This window comes from Physella acuta, unplaced genomic scaffold (genome assembly GCF_028476545.2).
Source record: "Physella acuta isolate Inbredline_101_S28 unplaced genomic scaffold, ASM2847654v3 ptg000914l, whole genome shotgun sequence".
Lineage (NCBI taxonomy): Eukaryota > Metazoa > Mollusca > Gastropoda > Physidae > Physella > Physella acuta.
In genome coordinates, this window is record NW_026732431.1 from 206,595 (window position 1) to 226,414 (window position 19,820).

General features: G+C 36.8%; 1 protein-coding gene across 2 annotated transcripts; it reads left to right on the forward strand.

The window, feature by feature from the left end:
• LOC131953248 (transcriptional regulator ERG homolog) lies at positions 1–18,689 on the forward strand. 2 transcript variants are annotated; one of them, XM_059316353.1, is made up of 6 exons: positions 1–329; positions 5,694–5,747; positions 6,493–6,546; positions 7,039–7,119; positions 7,488–7,559; positions 17,841–18,689. In XM_059316353.1, exons 1-6 carry the CDS (start codon positions 254–256, stop codon positions 18,410–18,412), a joined length of 909 nt encoding a protein of 302 aa, XP_059172336.1. In that variant the 5' UTR covers positions 1–253; the 3' UTR covers positions 18,413–18,689. The 2 variants fall into 2 exon arrangements, with proteins under 2 accessions (XP_059172336.1, XP_059172337.1); XM_059316354.1 differs by lacking the exon at positions 7,488–7,559.
• Positions 18,690–19,820: the final 1,131 nt, after the last annotated feature.

Below are 19,820 nucleotides of genomic sequence, written 5' to 3' on the forward strand. Positions count from 1 at the left end.
TAGTGTTCCTCAAAATCACGTTTTCTAACATATACTGCCATTCACTACATATACTATTTGTTCCTTGTCTTTGTGTACAAGCGAAGTTCCAAAACTTTGGATTGTTTAACCGTGAGTTGGGACGTTGAAATCATTGAGCGATTGAACTGAAGATTTTCCGTGTGAATAGAGTAGGTAGCTGTGGCTCATCAGTATAGCAGGTAGCTGTAACATATCAGTAGAGTAGGTAGCTGTGACCACCTAAGGCTACACCATGCAGGGACTGATGCAGCCTGATTACTACAGGGCCTGTAGCACCTTTTCCTCGCTACCTGGCATGATGTTTCCAGGTGAGTGATATACTTTATACAGACCTAATCACAATATGAATGACCATAGTCATACTTTATACAGACCTAATCACAATATGCATGACCATAGTCATACTTTATACAGACCTAGTCATACTTTATACAGACCTAGTCATACTTTATACAGACCTAGTCAAAATATGCATTACCATAGTCATACTTTATACAGACATAGTCATACTTTATACAGACCTAGTTATACTTTATACAGAACTAGTCAAAATATGCATTACCATGGTCATACTTTATACAGACATAGTCATACTTTATACAGACAGTCATAATTTACACAGACCTAGTTATACTTTATACAGACCTAGTCAAAATATGCATTACCATAGTCATACTTTATACATACATAGTTAAAATATGCATTACCATAGCCACACTTTATACAGACCTAGTCAAAGTAGGCATTACCATAGTCATACTTTATACATACTTAGTCAAAATATGCTTGACCATAGTCATACTTTATACACATTTGGTCAAAATGTTGTCCTACTTTAAACATACTTAGTCAAAATGTAAATTACCATAGTCATACTTTATACAGACGTAATCAAAATGTACTTACATAGGCATACTTTATACAAACGTAGTCAAAATGTTCATCAACATAGTCATAATTTCTACATACGTAATCATACTAAATATTTACATAGGCGTAATTTATATTTAGCTATACACAATCTTAGTAATAATTTAAGCAAATTTAGTCACCTCCACACATGTTCGTAATTTATACAAAAACAAAGCTATAGGCTTTACACTATTTAGAAGCCACATAATCATTTAGTGATGCTAATGAACGGTTTTTTTTTAACTGTTTAAAAAGTATGTTAGAAAACACAACAATATACTATTTCAAAAATCAAAGTTAGGATTTATTAAGCGTGAGTTTGAATCATTATATTTGTATACTCGTCTTAATCATGTGGTTTTAATAGTTTTATTCACAAAAACTCTTTCTCGGTTCGCGCCGGTTTCGCGTTGAAGAAAATCTCGTGATTTGAGAAAACAGCTGTTACAATCCGTAACAGATTATTAAATTGTTTTTATGTGCAATATCTATTAGCTTTTAACGTTACTGAGATAAAATCATTATCAGAAGTATTTCTATTTTAAAGATATTACTTAACAAACGTAATAAATTTTAAGAAAAAATATGCGTATTTCATGGCTTTGATAAACATAAATTTAAAAAATGGCTATTAGATGTTATTTACTAAAATGTAAATAAAAAATAACAATGTTGCAACTGATGGGTTACAACACTAATTATAACTCATGTGTTCATTATCTTTTGATCATTACCTTGTCACATACCTGTAATAACTAGTTTAGATAAATAATATTTTTATACATATACACATTTATAACCGAATGTCAAATATCATCAACTTTACACTCAAGAACAAACAATTATGCACTGTTTAGAGGCATATATATATATATATATATATATATATATATATATATATATATATATATATATATATATATATATATATATATGCATATATTCAGATATAATTATGTATATAGTTAATAATATTATTATTGAATACCTATTTTTAAGAACACTAAATTGTTGTTAATGACATTTAAAGTTTTGAAAACTAAATAAATGGTGACACGAGCGCTCTGCCGCCTATACCTGAAAGTTAGCGTGGCACAACTTTTATTTTGGTGGTCCGGGGGGGAGGGGTACACTCTCCCAATCCACCCTCCGTCTTCTGTCTATGTCACTCTGTCCTACTTTTTTAACATCTGTTGACAAACTTTTGAACCACTGTTAATTTTTTTTTTAATGCACAGAAATTGGCTAACGTAATTTAAATGTGAGAAATATATGTTTAATCGTAACATAAACGACTATTTGAATGACATACGTTACATGCTACATTACGTTAGTAGTTCTTGTCCTGAATCTGTGGCGCGTGTAGTCAAAATTGTTACAAGTCTACATTACCAAGCTCTTCAGTGTTTTGTAGCTTCCATATAATTAGCAATAAAAAGGATAACTGGGCTTCGCTTGCTAATTCAAGAAAATTTCCGTACAATGTTTAGATAATATTACGGTGTTTATTTTAATTTTCTTCATGACGTAATTAATTAACCATCTACGTCATTTTGTCGTTTTAAACTAAGTAACCGGGAAAATCCGCTGTAAGCTAAAAATAGCTACACTACATTTTTTTTTTAAAGTTACAACTAAAATGGACAAGTGGAAATAAACAGTCGCTCGAAGGACAGGGTGGAATTAAAATAAATATTCACTGACAGGAAGTCAATTTTTTACAATTGTTGCCGTTATTTGCTGAGCTAAATATAGTCGCTCGCCGTCAATGAGCGTTATCTCCCTTACAGTAAATACGTGGGATTTTAATTACGACAGAATAAATAAGCCAAGAATTACAGTGTCGAATCGCTACTATGTCAAAGTCACCAGCAAAATAAAATAAATATTTACAGTTGGGAAAACCCGGTAATTCGGGTGGTATTTTATTAGGCCAAACTGTGAAAAACTGTTCTGGCCAGTTGGTAATTTTAGCCTCAATTTAACGGATTAATAGAGATAAAACGATCACGTCCATGTGTCCTGGTGAAGCGAATTATTATATTAATTATTTTATCTAGTGAGTAATCTGGTTATAAATCCGTCTGATAATCTAACTAACTTACATGTATTAAGTACTTCGGTTTTTACAAATCCATCTCATAGACTAAGTTATATGCAGTAAGCATTCTGGTTTTTACAAATCCATCTGATAATCTAACTAACCCCACCTCTCGCCCGATCTTGAAGAGCGGAGTATTTATCTAATGTCATATGTTCTTCAACGGCTTCTCGGTACCGTCGTCGTTTATTGCCAAGTGTGAGTGTGGAACATTCCCCAGGGTATAGCATTCATAGAGTGTTTAATATTCCGAAAGTGTTAAGTATTCCCAAACTGTTTAGCATCTCAAAACAAACAAAAAATCAAATAGTTTAACGTGAATTTACTAATGAGGACTAACCATTTTTTAAAGAGTGCATTAATAGTGTTTTAAAAGTGTTTAAATGTCCCCCCCCCCCCCTACATCACAAAATAGAAACTGGATGTAGAGTTCACGAGTTTTAATGTGAGTGAAAAAAACTGTCTACCAATTATTGAGTTTTATTCTTTTTTTGTTAGGGTTCGAGGGTTCGATGAAATCAACGAAAACACAATCAATGATATTATGACTATGTTCTGTTGTATACATTTTGTGTTAAACAAATCGCGTCGTCGTGAAATATTTTGGAAGTATACGTTTTTACCTTGATGACAAACGAATGTTTCAGAGTCTAAAGATCAGAGAAAGACTTCGTAGAATTTTTCAGGTCAGGAGCGATGTAGCCATATTGCAAAACGCTGGAAGCTTCATTTGGCTAATGCGAGTTAAAACGCTAATAGCATTAAATTAAATCTAACGAGTATCAAAGATACAATCTCGAAGTTAATTAATAACTAACTAAACTATATCTAGCCCTAATAAAAGCTACATGTCGAATACGCTTTGTGTTAATACTGCAACAATAATTCGGTGTTTGAGGGTATCTGCATCTAAATGGCAGATCATTGAATTAGTGCGCTAGTGTGTGGAGGCTAGTTGCAGAAAACTTTGGTACAAGATACTAGCTACAAGCTGAATACAGCCATTACATGCGCAAGCCCTTAGAATCTTTTTACAGCTAACTGGTGTAACAGCTACTCGCTAGACGCTCCTTTTGGTGTAACAGCTAATGGACAGACTATACACGTAGCTAGTGTACAACTACTGACTACCAGCTACACCCAGCTGTGAAAAAGCTACTGGCTAGCAGCTATACCTAGTTGAGGTAAAAGCTACTGGCTAGCATACTCTTAGCTGTTTAAAAGCTACTGGCTACCAGCTACACCTAGCTGGTGTAACGTCTACTACTAGCTACCAGCTACCACGCTATCCGATCCACTGGGCCTGCTAGTTTTGGCGACATGTTGGAACTAGCCTACATTTAATACTCAACACAAAGCTCCTTCGGTTGCCATGGCTTCAGCTGCTTCCGTTTTCCGGTTTCCATCTTTCCGGTTCCGGAAGATCAAAATAGATGCGAGGTTCTCGGTCGGGTCTGGGTGGAAAAAAGCGGTGTATGTAACGCGGGGGTGGGGTGGTGGATAAGGGAGGGGGGTTATTTCTTTTAAGAAGAGGGGGTCGGGGTGTGGAATAAATTGGAGGTGATTTGTGTTGAAGGCAAGAAAACCGAGGAACCGGTCGTGAGTTCGGAGCGTCGTGTTTATCCCGGGGATATACCAGTGTGAGTACAAAACGGTACGGCTTGTGTGTGGACCTCTGGCCAGGGGACGCTACTGTTGACAAGAGTTGCTGCTCTTGTGTAGAGTTGAGGTTTCCTGACGTAGTAGTTTGTGAAGTGGTACGGTAGTTGTAAAGATATCTATATTTTGTGCTTTTTTTGTTAACAATTTGGACTAATAGAATTAAGACAACTATTGTTTGTTGTTTATATAAAATTTAACTATACAGATCAAAGTGAAACTGCACACAATAGAAAGATGTGTTTTTTTCTGAGTTAGGGTTTTATATATATTTTGTAACTTTAAATAGCGCTGTTATTTTAATGTAAAATGTTATTTTGAGTAAAAAAAAAGCTTTTTTATTAATAAATTGTGATTAAATAAATAAAAATGCGTCATTTTCAAAACAATCTTTTCTATAAACAAAAATATGATGAATATATAGATCTATGTAAAACAGTTTATTTTTAGTTTAAAAAAAAATTTATTTCTATCCATAATAGAATGTAAATATGATTTTTTCTCTTGAAACTTAAGTTTATAATTAATGCGGTATAAATATAAAATGATAAACGCACAGAATTTGTAGTTTCATTTACCGACATGCACAGTTTCTGTTGTAGTTTAGTTTTCCAGAGATGGGGGAGGGTAATGAGAGGAGGAAAGGAGAGGGCGTTGAGTACTGTTTTGGGGGAGAGGGTGTGTTTTTTAAAATTAGAAGAGATTTGTTTCTTTAAAATACACCTGTGTGATGTTAATGTATTACAGTCAACGAGTGTCGATGTTTGCGATCAAATAGCTAAAATCTTGAGTTAGGAGCATTCGTAAAGTGCTAGTTTTAATTTACTACATTTAGCAATGTGACACACTTGGACTTTCAGAGGTTTAAGACACACCCTATGTCTGTCACAGTTTTAAGAGATACTTGTATCGGAAAACTAAGACACGCCTCATGTCTTTCTGAGTTTTAAGACACATGTCTCTCAGTAATCTAAGACACGTCTTTATTTTAAAATTCCAGACTCAGCTTACAGCAAAAATGCCTGGTCGCCCCAGCCCAGTCCTCAGACTCAAGGTAAGGTCACAATTAGTTATGCTAATTATTTATCTTTAAAAAATGTGCTAAAGTAATTTAAAAAGAAACAGAGATGTGAGATGACCTCCCAGATTTGTTGATGGTTAACCAAAATTGTATCACTGATTTTGCTGAAGATTAGAGACGCTACCAGCATTTGATTATTAACTTAGTACAATATTTAGCCCTAGTATAGGCAAACGTATTAGCCTGTTCAGGGAATTTTGTTTAGAAAAAAAATTGTAATAATGGGGGAGGTGGGGTGGGAGATCTCAAAAATAATAGCACATTTTGTTTTTAATTGTTAAAATTGTACTGAAGACGGCTTGTTCGGATGGTATAGCTTACGGCCCCTAACCCAAAAGTCTTAAGTTCGAATCACGGGTTTGGAGGTCCCTGAGTACACCTAGCTCTGATGGGGTACCTGACTCACGTTACAGAAATCAATCCCTTCATATGCCGAGGTCATTGAAAGAAATGAGCACTACTTCATCTACTCCGTGTGTTATGGGTCCGAACGGAAAAAGACCAAGACGATGACATCTGTACTGAATAAACGTTTGTTACAACGATATCATCTCCCCAAAACATCTTGTTATATTTTATCTTAGGTTTAGTAAATCAATATTTTGCTGACTTATATTAAACGGATAACATAATCCTCAACAAAAACAAAACACTTGTAACGTTGTTACTATCTAGTTAAGTTTGTTAAAATTTTAACTGTGTCTTTCATATCTTCCAGACTCCGCCTTCCCCAAGCTGTCTTTGCCCGGGGGACCCCCACCCGTACCCAAACGTAAGTAAACATTTGAAATAATTAGACAATTATTTAGGAATTAATTATGTCTATTTCTTAATCATCCAAAATCTATACTAATTTGAGATTATGTCTATTGTTTAGGCTTTCAAAATGTCGATTACTTAGAAATAACCAGTCTCTTATTTAAACATCCAAAATGTCTACTAATTTAATAATCATTATGTCTTTTGTTTAGACATTCAATATGTCGATTATTTAGACATCGATTACAGTCCTAACCATAAGTCATGAATAATCTTCTTTGCAAATCACCAACGCAACCAAAACTAAATAATCTTCGCTTTGATATGATAACTTGAGAAAATAGCTTCAGATGCTTGATTTTATAAGGACTACACATAGCTGATTAATAAAAATATTTTATTATGTAGTGGGTAATGTAATAAGGTGTAAGACAATACCAAGTATATTGTCTAATGTATTACAACGCATGTAACAACTGTAAACCATGTTCATATTTGTCCACAGCGTACTCACCTTCCTTCTCGAGCGTGGGTAAATCAGGACTGGACACTGGCATGCACGGTGCCCAGTGGCGTGCCTCGCAGAGTGAGTACCTCCCCTTTGTTCCACTATCAGTGTCGTGTGTGTTGTCTCTACCAGAATATATAGCTCTTGTGTAGGGCGTAGATTTCGGTGGCGTAACACGTTTAATTATAAATTATCCAGACTCGTTATTTATGTCCAATAATATATTTGTTTTTCTAATTTAATAATTAATAACCATTATTTTATAAAAACAAAAGTTTTAACTAATTTTTTTTTGGAATAAAATGCATCAAATTAAAAAAAATATCAACCCTGTTTAATATCACCTCCCCCCCCCCCCCCCCGCCCCAAAAAAAAAATCGTGTTTGCCCCCCCCCCCCCCCCCCTGTGTTACGCCACTGACTCTCCTGTTCCTCCCTCTTCCCCAGGTTACACCAATCCGCTGGCCCCGCTACCTAAAAGCCCTCTAGACAGTAGCCACACCCCTTGGAGACCCCAAGGTAAATACCTGTACAAATGTCACGTGCTTCTTATACACCATCTACCTGGGCTGATATATTTCTGCCACCGCCTCCCGGAGCCTATACCAGATTTACAGACTTAATCTTAATCTCTACCTGGGCTGATTATATGTTTCTGCGACCGCTTATACCAGATCTACAGACTTGCTAAACTCTTCCTGGGCTGGTATTCTTCTGCGACTGTCTCCCAGAATCTAAAAGAGTTTCATGCCCATCACTTTATACATTCAACCTAGGCTTATGTTTATCTGACAACGCCCTCCAGAGCTTATACCCTTAATACATGTTGTTATTCTCTACTTAGGCCTATACTTTTCTGCGTCCAACTCTTCGCCCCTCCCCACAACCTAATTAGTTTTAACAAGATCTACTCAGCAACGATGTTCGCAGATCTACAATAATTTCCATAAGTTAACAGCTATGGTCATTACAGGTTCTCATATATTTTGATTGCAGTGGTATTTCACATAAGGTCATTGGTTTCTGTCTCTCTGTCAGTTATATTCTGTCACACTCTCAGCCCCATGTTCCAAAGTTGTCTTCTGTCACACAACTTCGTGTACTAAAATTGTCAATTGTCAACTATCACACTGTCAACTACATGATGTCACATCAGGTCATTGGTTTCTGCCTGTGATGGTACGAAAAAATCTTTGTTTGTAGTTCTTCTTGTTGTACCAGTTGTGAGGGTGGGGATTTTTTTAAGAGGCGGTAACGAATGAATCCAATAACACACAGCTCAAGTTCAACTAAAATTGTTCTTTATTAAAATGATATATATGTTCAAGTTTCTACCTAACTGATCTACACTGTACTATTTACTTCTACTACTGACTGTTCATACCACATGCTACCTACTACTACGCACTCCCATGACCAATCCTAACACTAACTGTTCTCTACATTCTACAACCTAACACCTTCTACCTTCGCTAGCTAATCATGATCTCCTAACTATCTACATTCTCGGCCGTCTCTGACCGCTACCTAACAACTTCTGACCTATCGCTCTACTGCCCCACGCCTCAGTGGTCAGCTGACCGTCCCACGTGACCGGTCAGCCCTGTGCGCCCATTGGCCTCTCTAACCAACCAACTAGGCCTATAGTCTGTTTCTGCTAACCTATATCTGCTAAACATGTCGGACGTAATCTTGCGTCATCACACTGCCTCTCTGTCAGTTATATTCTGTCACACTCTCAGCCCCATGTTCCAAAGTTGTCTTATGTCACTCAACTTCGTGTACTAAAATTGTCAATTGTCAACTATCACACTGTCAACTACATCATGTCACAACAGGCCATTGGTTTCTGCCTCTCTGTCAGTTATATTCCCCCCCCCCCCCCCACACACTTAACTTCGTGTTCTCAAGTTGTCAGTTGTCAACTAACACACTTTCGACTTCCTCTTGTCTACGTTCTCTAGACATTCCATTCGGTCAACAAACGACTGCTAGACAGTTAACTATCCACTGTCACGCTGTTAACAACAAACTAGCATCATTCACCAAATGTCTATTGCCCACTATCATGATGTTAACTACCTCAGACACGCCTACAAAAAGTAAATATATTTATAAACGTAAACAAATAGTTTATTTAAACAATGTTCCATTCCAAATCTATTAATTAGTAATAAGGAGGTTATTCCCACATATTTATGTTAAGTGTAAAAAAAAAACCCACTTTAAACTCGCTTATTTCTCGTTAACTAGTGTCAGATAAAAAATTATATAAATTTTCTTACCTCAGCTTCAATATATATATATATATATATATATATATATACATATATATATATATATATATATAATATTATGGTACGTTTCTAAATCTATACCGAGATTTTCCAGTCATTGAAATAATGGATCAATACAAAAATATATCGATCTAATATTCTGCGATGCCGGTGGTACAGCCCCTCCCCCCGCCCCCTCCCTCCCGTGCAGCCCCCGGGCTAATCTGAAGAACGAAGCCATAGATCTCCGGGACGACAACAAATCCACAGACCACAACGTCAGCCAACATAAAACTCATTCCATTCACTTGTCGAAACTCTAAACCGGAAGCCGTCTTGAAGAGAACCGGAACTGGCAGGGAAGCCATATTAGAAAATGCTTTTAACCGGCACGAGAAAAGAGCAATGGCGAGTGGTGGATTTTTAAAAAAAAAAATTTTCTTCGCGATCGATTTCAGCTTCATAGGGCGTATCGATGAGTTTTTTTTTCGCTATTCAGTTATTGATCTAGAGTAAATATAGGCACAGTTTAGTCATAACAAATGTGGACAAAAACCTCAGTTTTAAAATAGCTGAACAAACACGAGCGAGTGTAAAGGCAAACATTTTAAGTCTCGTAAGTCAACAGAAATGTGTGGTACCTTAACAAACGGATCTCATTCTCGAAAGATTATCCGATTAGCATTTGATCTCAAGAATTCAGTAATTGTTTTATAAACTTTCCAAAGCGACCTGCTTGCGTGTTTTTATTTTATGAAGTTATATAAATTTTAAATAGGATATTTCAGGAAGGAAAATAAAGTTATATTATGCAACTTTTTGTATATAGTTACAAAATTTACGTTGACATTTAATTCATATGCAGGAACTTGTCAAACTTAAAATTAAACTGAGCATAAAGTGGTTGTTTGCTTGGAGGATGGTGATGGCGCGAGTGGTGGGTGGTCTTTTCATCGCCTTTTCCAACCCCCAGTCAATGGACCGTGTGAAGTTTACAACACTTGTCCGCCCGTTTGAGTCGTTTAGAATTTTTTCCACATTTCAAACTTGTTCCAAAACAATTTATGTTATTTTTTAAATTTCTATTTTAAGCATATTTTTTTTTTGAATTATAAGACTAAAACATGACCATAGGTTACAAAAACTTGTAACTTTGGACTGACCGACAATCAATTTTGAAGCTACTAGGGTAGATACTCCATCATTTTCTCCATCATACAGATTTTCATTCATACACTGGATAGTCATTTCATTTAAACATGGATCTAACTCCTGCTTTTTAACTGCATTCTTTTTACTACTTGCTACAGTATCCACAGAAGTTCGCCCAGCACCAGGCATTCCACAATCTCTCACTTTATTTTTCACAATACTAGAGCAGTGGCGTAGCTAGGATTTTTGGGCCCCTATGCAAAAAGTGTTAGTGGGCCCCTCAGAGGCGTAGCGACCCTTCCCGGCGACCGGGGACAAACTTTCGATTTGCACCCCCCCCCCCCTCAAACTTTCGAAAAAGGGCCCCTATTGGCCTTAGGCCCCTATGCCTTGCTTACGCTAGCTTTACGGTAGCTACGCCACTGTACTAGAGCATGATTTAGATCTAGAATAGGGCTTGTAAGTCTCGGTCACTCTCGCTTAAAATTCGAAATCTCGTTAGACAGTGAGAGATATACATTTTCTAACATGCTTTGAACATGATTCCCATTGGTAACAAAAAAACATGGCGGCTATTTGTTTCTGGGTCTCTATTCAAGATTTTAAAATACCAAAAGTAACAACAATGCAACAATTATAAAAAATGTGTCACCTAATTAAATTAAGCATCAGTAGGCCTAGGCTATCAATATTGTATTAGGCTATTAATATTGTATTAATATTGTAACAGTTAAGGATAACTTATTACGGATTTGATAAACAATAACTTACTGTTCGTATCTTTAAAAAAAAAACACGATTTAACGGAGGCTATACTTTTCTTTAAACTAGCCCACATCTTGTAGCCTATCATTAAAATTGTTTAGAAATTTAAATAACATAACAAAAGCGGAAATAATTTTTTCTATTTAGTCATTGTTTTACCGATTTAATAAAAAAAATCGCATTTGGTTTGGAAAATACCAGTTGGCACGTACAAGAACGAGAAGTTAGTGATTATCAACAAGCAGGGGCGTAGCGAGGGGGGTGCGGGGGGTGCGGACCGCACCGGGTGACACCATTTAGGGGGGTGACACCAAGGCAAAAAATAGCAAAATATATAGAGAAAAATGATAATTCCACTTAATTTAGTGCAGTGTTTCTTCCAGACTTTTTTCTCCGGGGGGGCACTTGAAATCTTCGGGGGGGGGGGGGCGGTAAACTTTCTTCGGGGGGGGGGGGGGGCGGACACTGTTAAAAGTATATATTTTTTATATAAATTATATAAATTTGATTTCGTTCGGGGGGGCGAAAAAATTTTTCGGGGGGGCAAAGCCCCCCCGAAGAGATGCCTGGAAGAAACTCTGATTTAGTGATTAATTAGAGTGTTAAATAGTCTTTTAAGAGGTGCAAATCGAAAGTTTGAGGAGGGGATGCAAATCGAAAGTTTGAGGGGGGGGGGGGTGCAAATCGACAGTTTGAGGGTGGGGGGGTGCAAATCGAAACTTGAAAGTTTGTCCCCGGGAAGGGTCGTTGCGCCTCTGGGGGGTGACACCATTAAGTGCCGCACCGGGTGACACCCGACCTCGCTACGCCACTGCCAACAAGTCCTATTTAGATTGTAAATTTTAAATTAACTATATTTTTTCCAGTTTAAAAATTTGTTTATTGGTTCAATTGTAGTGCAGTTAAAAGTTATTTATTTTAAGGCTTTTATACCAGTATTTTTCCCTACTGTTAAGCATTTTAATATTGTAAATATATAACATTAAATAATAATAAGTAAAAAAAATGCATTTAATAATATAATCCTTCATTTCAAGCTTATTATTCGTAAGTAAAGAGCCTTAATGACTATATCCTATAGTTTAATTGTACCTAATATTCTCATTGAAAAATAAGTCTACATTAATATTTTCTGCTTCTAATTAATTTGTAAATTTCTCTAACACTTATAACATTCAATGTGAATACCAGTTCACCTGAATAGCTGATTGGTGTCTACTACTTCAGTGTTTCCACACTTAAAAAAAAATTATTAATGCTTTTTTTAAATTTTTAATAACTATTTAAATGTAAATTATTTTAAAATTTAAATATTCTGGTGTTGCAATAGACGAAAGCGCTTGTTTAATGTTTATTTATTTATTTATTTTTTTTTTTTTTGCCTCAGACACGTAATTTATAGCGTCAGTTGTGTGTTCGCTTTAGTATTACAGTTTTCATCATCGGCTTGTGAGGACTGATACAGATTTACAATAGTAATATTTCTTTCTTACTTGCAGCCTGCTTTCATTCATTTAAGATGGTTTACTTATACATAGGTCTAATACAAAACGTCTAAATATAAAGAAAAAAAAATTAAAATTAAAAACCAACCTGAAACTGAAAATGCAAATGTGTAATACAATGATGATTCAAGGGATTTTTTTTTCTCGGCGTGCGTGGTGGGCTGAGGGGAAGGGGGGGTGGAATTTGGGTTTTTGAGTAGAGCTGAAAAAAAAATTGGGATTACCGAGAATTAAAATTATACAAATTTTAAGCAATCGGAAAAGTTATGTTATTACAATGAGACACATCAAAGCAAACATTCTTCCCTTTCAAACATCTTTATCTATACAGTCCTCAAACAGTTTTTTTTTAATTAATTCAATTGTTTTAAGCATTTAAATCAGTAATAATAATATATTTAATAGATTTTACACAGCATCAAACACATGAACAATGAACATCAATTGCATATATAATAATCAAAGGGAGAAAATAAAATGGCATAAGACTTAGATTAAAATAAGGTGTGCAAACTAGGTTTCTCTTGACTGCTTAGTTTAGTGTGCTGCGGAATCAAAAGTTCACATTGTAGCCACCCATGGACAGAAATAGAAACGACCGTGGGAGAAGTGTCTTCGTAATACACATACTGATCTATCGTTCCAAAACTTTTCATGACATAAAATTGACCCTTGGCAATGAGGCACGCTACCTTGAAATATCCGCCAGTCCGGATGAGTGGGGGGGGGGGGGGGAGTGGGGGAAGTGTGTGTGGGGGGGGGGGAGGGGTTTGAGGTTGTATCTTTTTTTTTTTTTTTTTTTTTTTTTTTTTATAGAAAGAATATGAGTTTCAGAGAATCGAGCCAGCGAACAAATAAAATAAAAGTCCTATTTTTGAAAATCGCGAATTCTACTAAAGCAAAGGTTTTCGCATTGTTTAACCTGCTCTGGTACACCCCACTGCACTATGACCGACTTGATGTTTAAATGCATCTCACGAACAATTTTTTATGTTATTATTTTATTTTTTATAGTTTACCTGGAATAAAGTAACGACGGAGTGCACCGACTTAACCTTCTTTTGTCAACAAAAATTAGAACGTTATCTCCCTTTGGGCATGACCTTTTTAACTCCCTGTTTTCATTTTAAACAAAAGCGCAACTTTTCTCTTATTGGTTTAGCTGCCTCTGTAAAAAAAATTGCTCGATCTAAAATACACATAAATGTCGCATGCTGTGTCTCTTTGACGTCAACATTTTCTGTTCATGTATTAAAATTATTGCCAATATAATCTTCAATACATTGACGTTAAAATTATAGTTGCCGAAGCCCATCCTCTTTCAATTATTAACTAATGGCTTCTAAAATGGATCATTACATGAGTTTACTTAACGAATATTTATTTTAGATGATATGATTATGTGACCCTTAAAAGACTTTTGTTTTGAAATCACCGTCTAGGTCAGCGCGTAGTTTGGGAATTCCCGTTGCTCTAAAAATAAAAGATGGGCAAACAGTAGAAACCCATGGACTGTTTTATATAAACAGGCGGACATGTAACTTTAACTGACAATATAACTAACTGATAATATAAATGACGTCTATGCAGGACTTGTCGTATAATTTAAGTGTCCTGGTTGTATTATATTCTCGTTGACACTGCGGGAAGTTGTAATCTAAACTGTGACTGGCATAAAAACAAGCAGACCTAATATGGTGTTAATTGAGACCAGTGGCGTAGCCAGGATCGTCTCAAGGGGGGGGGGGGGGGGGGTTCCAATTTTTACCCGGGGACAAACTTTCGATTTGCAGCCCCCCCCCCCCTCAAACTTTCGATTTGCACCCCCCTCATACTTTATATATATATATACCGAGGGGTCTACGCCACTGATTGAGACGACACTAGTTCATATTGAAGAAATGTCATAAGGATAATATTAAACACAGTAGAGCAGAGAATTAGAAGATAAACAGAATAGGTTAGGGGAAGGAGAATTAATTTCAAGAATTTTATAAGAGTAGTTGTTTGAATTATTTGAGTTTTGTTGTTGTTGTTTTAATTCAGTGGCGTCACTAGGTCAGGTGCGACTCGGTGCGATAGCCCAGGCTGCAACCCCCTCCGCCTAGCCACTGTATATGAGGCCATCCCTTCAACCTAGCCACTGTATATGATGCCATCCCCTCCGCCTAGCCACTGTATGTGATGTATTACATCTACTGGCAGTTTGATGCAGTAGCGTAGCGAGGGGGGGGGCGGGGGGGACATATGTCCCCGGGCGCCGACCTTAGGGGGCGCCAAAATGGGTTGGAAAAATAAATAGAAAATAGAGGGGGGTGCAAATCGAAAGTTTGTCCCCGGGCGCCGGGAAGGGTCGCTACGCCTCTGGTTTGATGTAACATCATGCCCCATTATTTCAAATTATGCTTAATAAAGCATATAACTCTAAAATATTATTAATTTAGCTGGGAATAACATACTGTCATTAGAAGATATCACACTGCATTCCGCAACTTACTCTCTAAGAATTCTTGTTACCTTTCTTCGTTCTCTAACAATCCTTGTTTTTATAAAGTCAATAAAAGCATAGGTGTCATTAATACAGAACACTGATTAGTCACGATCAATTAACACTCTAAATTAACATACATTTTCAAAGTGTATATAAATCAAACGGGACGGCGTGGCCTAGCAGTAGAGCACTAGACTGTAACCTGAAAGTGTCGAGTTCAAATCTGGGTTCTAGTTAGTAGAACGTCCCTGAGTCCATCCAGCTCTGATGAGTACCTATGTCACGTTAGGGAAGCGTCAGGTTCAAAATGTGAACTTCAATTTTTTACAAAATCAAACTTTTGAGGTGATGATGCATAACCCAAGTACATAAAGCAAATATCTTCAGAAACATATACAGATTAAAATGTTTCTACTTGACATTGGTCATCCATGACCTATTGACCTATGACGCCCTTGCCACCATGACCTTGACCTATGGCGCACTCGCCATCATGGCCGACTCCTGTGCTCAGTGGTGGTGAGATCATAGACCGGACCACGCGCGAGACTTAACGGCACGGGACCCGATGCTATCCCATAATCCCCCGGATTTCACACGCCCGTCGCACTGGTCCGGGAGACATTCACAACATTGAGCTTGTCTCCCCCTCCCATCAGCGCTCCCCCCCCCCACCTTCCTTTCCCCCCCCCCCCCCCCCCCCCCCCGGGTTAAAGACAAGACGCAATCAAAAGAAATATTGCTCTTGTCGGAGCTGATGCCTGATCGGGGTGTTGGCCGGTGATCGATCGCTCTTGTGGCTTCTAGCTAACATTGGGCTCTTAAAGCCTGGCCAGCGGTCGGGGGGAGATGAAAGAGGTAGGGGGGTGGGGTGGGGGGGGGGGGGGGTAGTGTCGTGCTGAAAGCTGTGGGAGAGGGGGGTTACTGTTTTTTTAAACGTACAACTTCGCGTCTGTCTGTAGTAAATAAAAAAAGAAATTAATATTGTTTTTAATATGGTTAATGTTAGCGTTAGCTGTGAAATAAGAAAAGAAATTAATATTGTTTTTAATATGGTTAATGTTAGCGTTAGCTGTGATATATCCATAATACATTGTAGCGCATATAATTTGTACTTTAAAGAAATTTTCAAAGATATATAATTAATAGTGAACTTATTTTAAATATTTTGTTAAAACAACAATGCCATTCGTAAGCCGAAGATACCTCAGAAAATAATAGGCAGACAGGTCAAAATTTTACTTAATAATTCGGCACGGTTTGTAATAACCATCAGAATAATTCATACATAGTCCTTGTTAGAAAATAATTCAAAAGATGTATGTTATTGGCATTTTTTAAATAAGAATTTGAATCTTAAAAAATTAAGCAAAATAATTTATTTATTTTTGTGTTACTTTCTTTGTGTAAATCACACACTAGAGTCACGATTGAACCGTTTCAAAATGTGTACATATAACATAAGATTGGCAATGTATAATGTTTCCAGACGGAGTTTCTTCCATTTCGTTCTTAGGTTCTGTTAAAGTTTCAAAACATTCGAAATAGCTCAAAATATCAATGACACATGCGTCAGTCTTGTCAGGCATGAAACTATAAGTGGCTAAATTTTGTTTTGAATTTTCTATCTGTTGCTGTCTGTCGTTCCATTAGGTAACTTCCGAAATTGTTCAATACATCTGAAGAAAAATGTGCACTGCCGTCTGTTCGGAATATATTCATACTTTGTTTTGGACTTATTAATCGACATTTTGTAGAGATAAAATATTTGTTGTCATAGATCTATCACAAGTACTATAGCACAGCTGTGGTTCAGTTAACTACTTTTTGTATACATTCACTATGGTCTTGGAGTCTGCATTAACAACACTATGTAGTGTAACCTTTGTTTGGATTTAGTTTCGGACATTCAATGTTTCAGAATTGAGTAAAATTTTCGCAGAGATTCAGTGAAAATATCGTGACTGAAATTATTAAGGAAATTAGTTGTTCCCTATTAAGACTGAAATTATTAAGAAAATTAGTTGTTCCCTATTAAGACTAAAATTATTAAGGAAATTAGTTGTTCCCTATTAAGACTGAATTTGGCATACATTATGGTGATGAGAATACATAAATTTACATCAATTGTGGACAATAGAATAGATTTCTAGAAGTGGAATTATTTGTTTACCAAATAGCTGTGACTGTAGGTAGTTAATTTACCCAATGTCACATTACGCAAAAAAATGCAGACGAATCACAAAACTCATGGATGTATATTTGATTTCTTTAACGAATTAGTTTTTTAAACAAAATATTTTATTAATTAACTATTTTAAAATGATATGTGTGTTTTTATATTTTACAATAAATATAACAGTGTTTTTTTTTCTTTTTATCTTAAATATTGGCTGTTAAATTAATATTTACGCCAAAAAAAGCTTAACTGTAGCAATGCTTTCAACATAGAACTAGTTAATGTTGAGATGTTTCTTGCGGGTTCTGAAAATAGTAATCCAAAACTTATGACACAGACTTATTTAATGTTTCATTGTCTCTTGTAGGCTCTAGACAGAGTGATCCAAAACTTATGCCACCCACCTATGTAATGTCGCCTTTTCTCTTGCAGGCTCTGGACAGATCCAACTCTGGCAGTTCCTTCTGGAGCTTCTCTCCGACTCGGCCAACGCCGCCTGCATCACGTGGGAGGGCACCAACGGCGAGTTCAAGCTGGTGGACCCTGACGAGGTGGCCAGGAGGTGGGGGGAGAGAAAATCTAAGCCCAACATGAACTACGACAAGCTGAGCCGGGCGCTCAGGTACTACTACGACAAGAACATCATGACCAAGGTCCACGGCAAGAGATACGCCTACAAGTTCGACTTCGCCGGACTGGCCCAGGCTATGCAGCCTTCAACGGCCGACCCGTCGGCATACAAGTACCAGCAAGACTTTCTCATGTCGTCTTACCAGTACCATCACCACCACCATCACCATCCGCACAACCAGAAACTCAACTACCTGAACCCACATTCCCCCATCTCCAACTCCGCGCCGCCCAGTCTATTCCCGCCCCACACGGGCTACTGGCCGGGCAGTCCCGGGTCCAACCTGTACCACAACCACCCCATGCCCACACACCACGGCCACATGGCGCCGCCCCTGGGGCCGTACTACCACTACGACCGGTGGGAGGCTTGACAAAGAGCTGCCACCACCAGCCCGGCCGCCTCGTCGAGAAACTTCTAGTCTCTCTTCCCTTTGCGGGATAACACTATCAAAATACCAAAACTCAACCTTTATCGAGAGGAAACATTCGCACAATTACCGCAACAATCTTTGTGTTGCCAAGACTTTCAGATTTCGCAACACTGGTACTTTACGGTGAAAACCAAATAGCCAAATATTCACGAAGACCTACACGTATGTATTACATGTACCGTAACATGAAATGTTATAACAGGTAACAATAGTTGTGTTTGCAGGCTACTTATGTAATAGCTGAAAACTAACTAGACTGAAAATACAAGCTGCATATGGAAAGTGACAAACTTAATATATTAATATATTATTAGACTGAATATATATATATATATATATATATATATATATATATATATATATATATATATATATATATATATATATATATATATATATATATATATATGTATGTATGTATGTATATATATATATATATATATATATATAAAGTGAGGGTATTTTATGACGTATGTATATATATTATGAAGATGATAGCTACTAAACTAAGGTATCCTGAGACGGAAAGTTCCAAAGGCTTTGGGTGACCAATATAAATAAAGAAAAAGCTTTCCTTCACCCAACGCAGTGAAGCAAATATCATAGAAGTTGTCCAGCTACGTTGACTAGAGACAATGTTCTGGAACATGTCCTTGTGCTTTAGCTTCAAACAAGTGCTGAAGCAATGTATTGGAACACTGCCGTAGAACATCCTCTTGGAATAAGCTCTAGAGCTTTGTCTTTAAACTTGTCAGATATACAGTGACTCGGAACATTGCCATGGAACAAAGTCTCGGAACGTTGTTCTTGAAAATTGTGCTACAACAAAAAACGCTCCAAGAAAAAGGTCCCGGAACAAATATTGTTTCTTCCGTTTTGATGTGCCTGTACTCAGATGGTTCAAACAACATTTTTACTTTCTCGTATATACGAAGTATAGAGAAAGTATTGTAATCGTGCAAAAAAAAAAAATCGAGATTTTTACAAATCTCGACGTTTTACACCTCACTGACACGGAAAAACATAATTTTGCAATCTTGTCCGTATGTCTGTGTGTGTGTGTGTCTGTGTGTCTGTCCGTGTGTAAACACGATTACTTGAGTACCGTTACAGCTAGGTTGATGAAATTTCATATATAAGTATTATATCAAAATCGTAGATCCGTATCAACTTTTGAGCGATTTCCGACAACCGGAAGTGGTACTTTTTCTACTTTGAATTTTTCAAAAGCCTATAACTTGAGTACTTTTTCAGATAGATAAATGAAATTTCATATGTAAGTAAAAGATCTAATTCTCTACCTTCTGTTAAATTTTGAGTAATTTCCGGCGACCGGAAGTAGTAATTT

Excerpts from the sequence above, each read along its gene's own strand:
- LOC131953248 (XM_059316353.1), top strand. The coding sequence starts at position 254 with ATGCAGGGACTGATGCAGCCTGATTACTACAGGGCCTGTAGCACCTTT. Across the intron at positions 6,547-7,038 it reads ACCCCCACCCGTACCCAAAC|CGTACTCACCTTCCTTCTCG; the intron begins GTAAGTAAACAT and ends ATTTGTCCACAG. Across the intron at positions 7,120-7,487 it reads CCAGTGGCGTGCCTCGCAGA|GTTACACCAATCCGCTGGCC; the intron begins GTGAGTACCTCC and ends CCTCTTCCCCAG.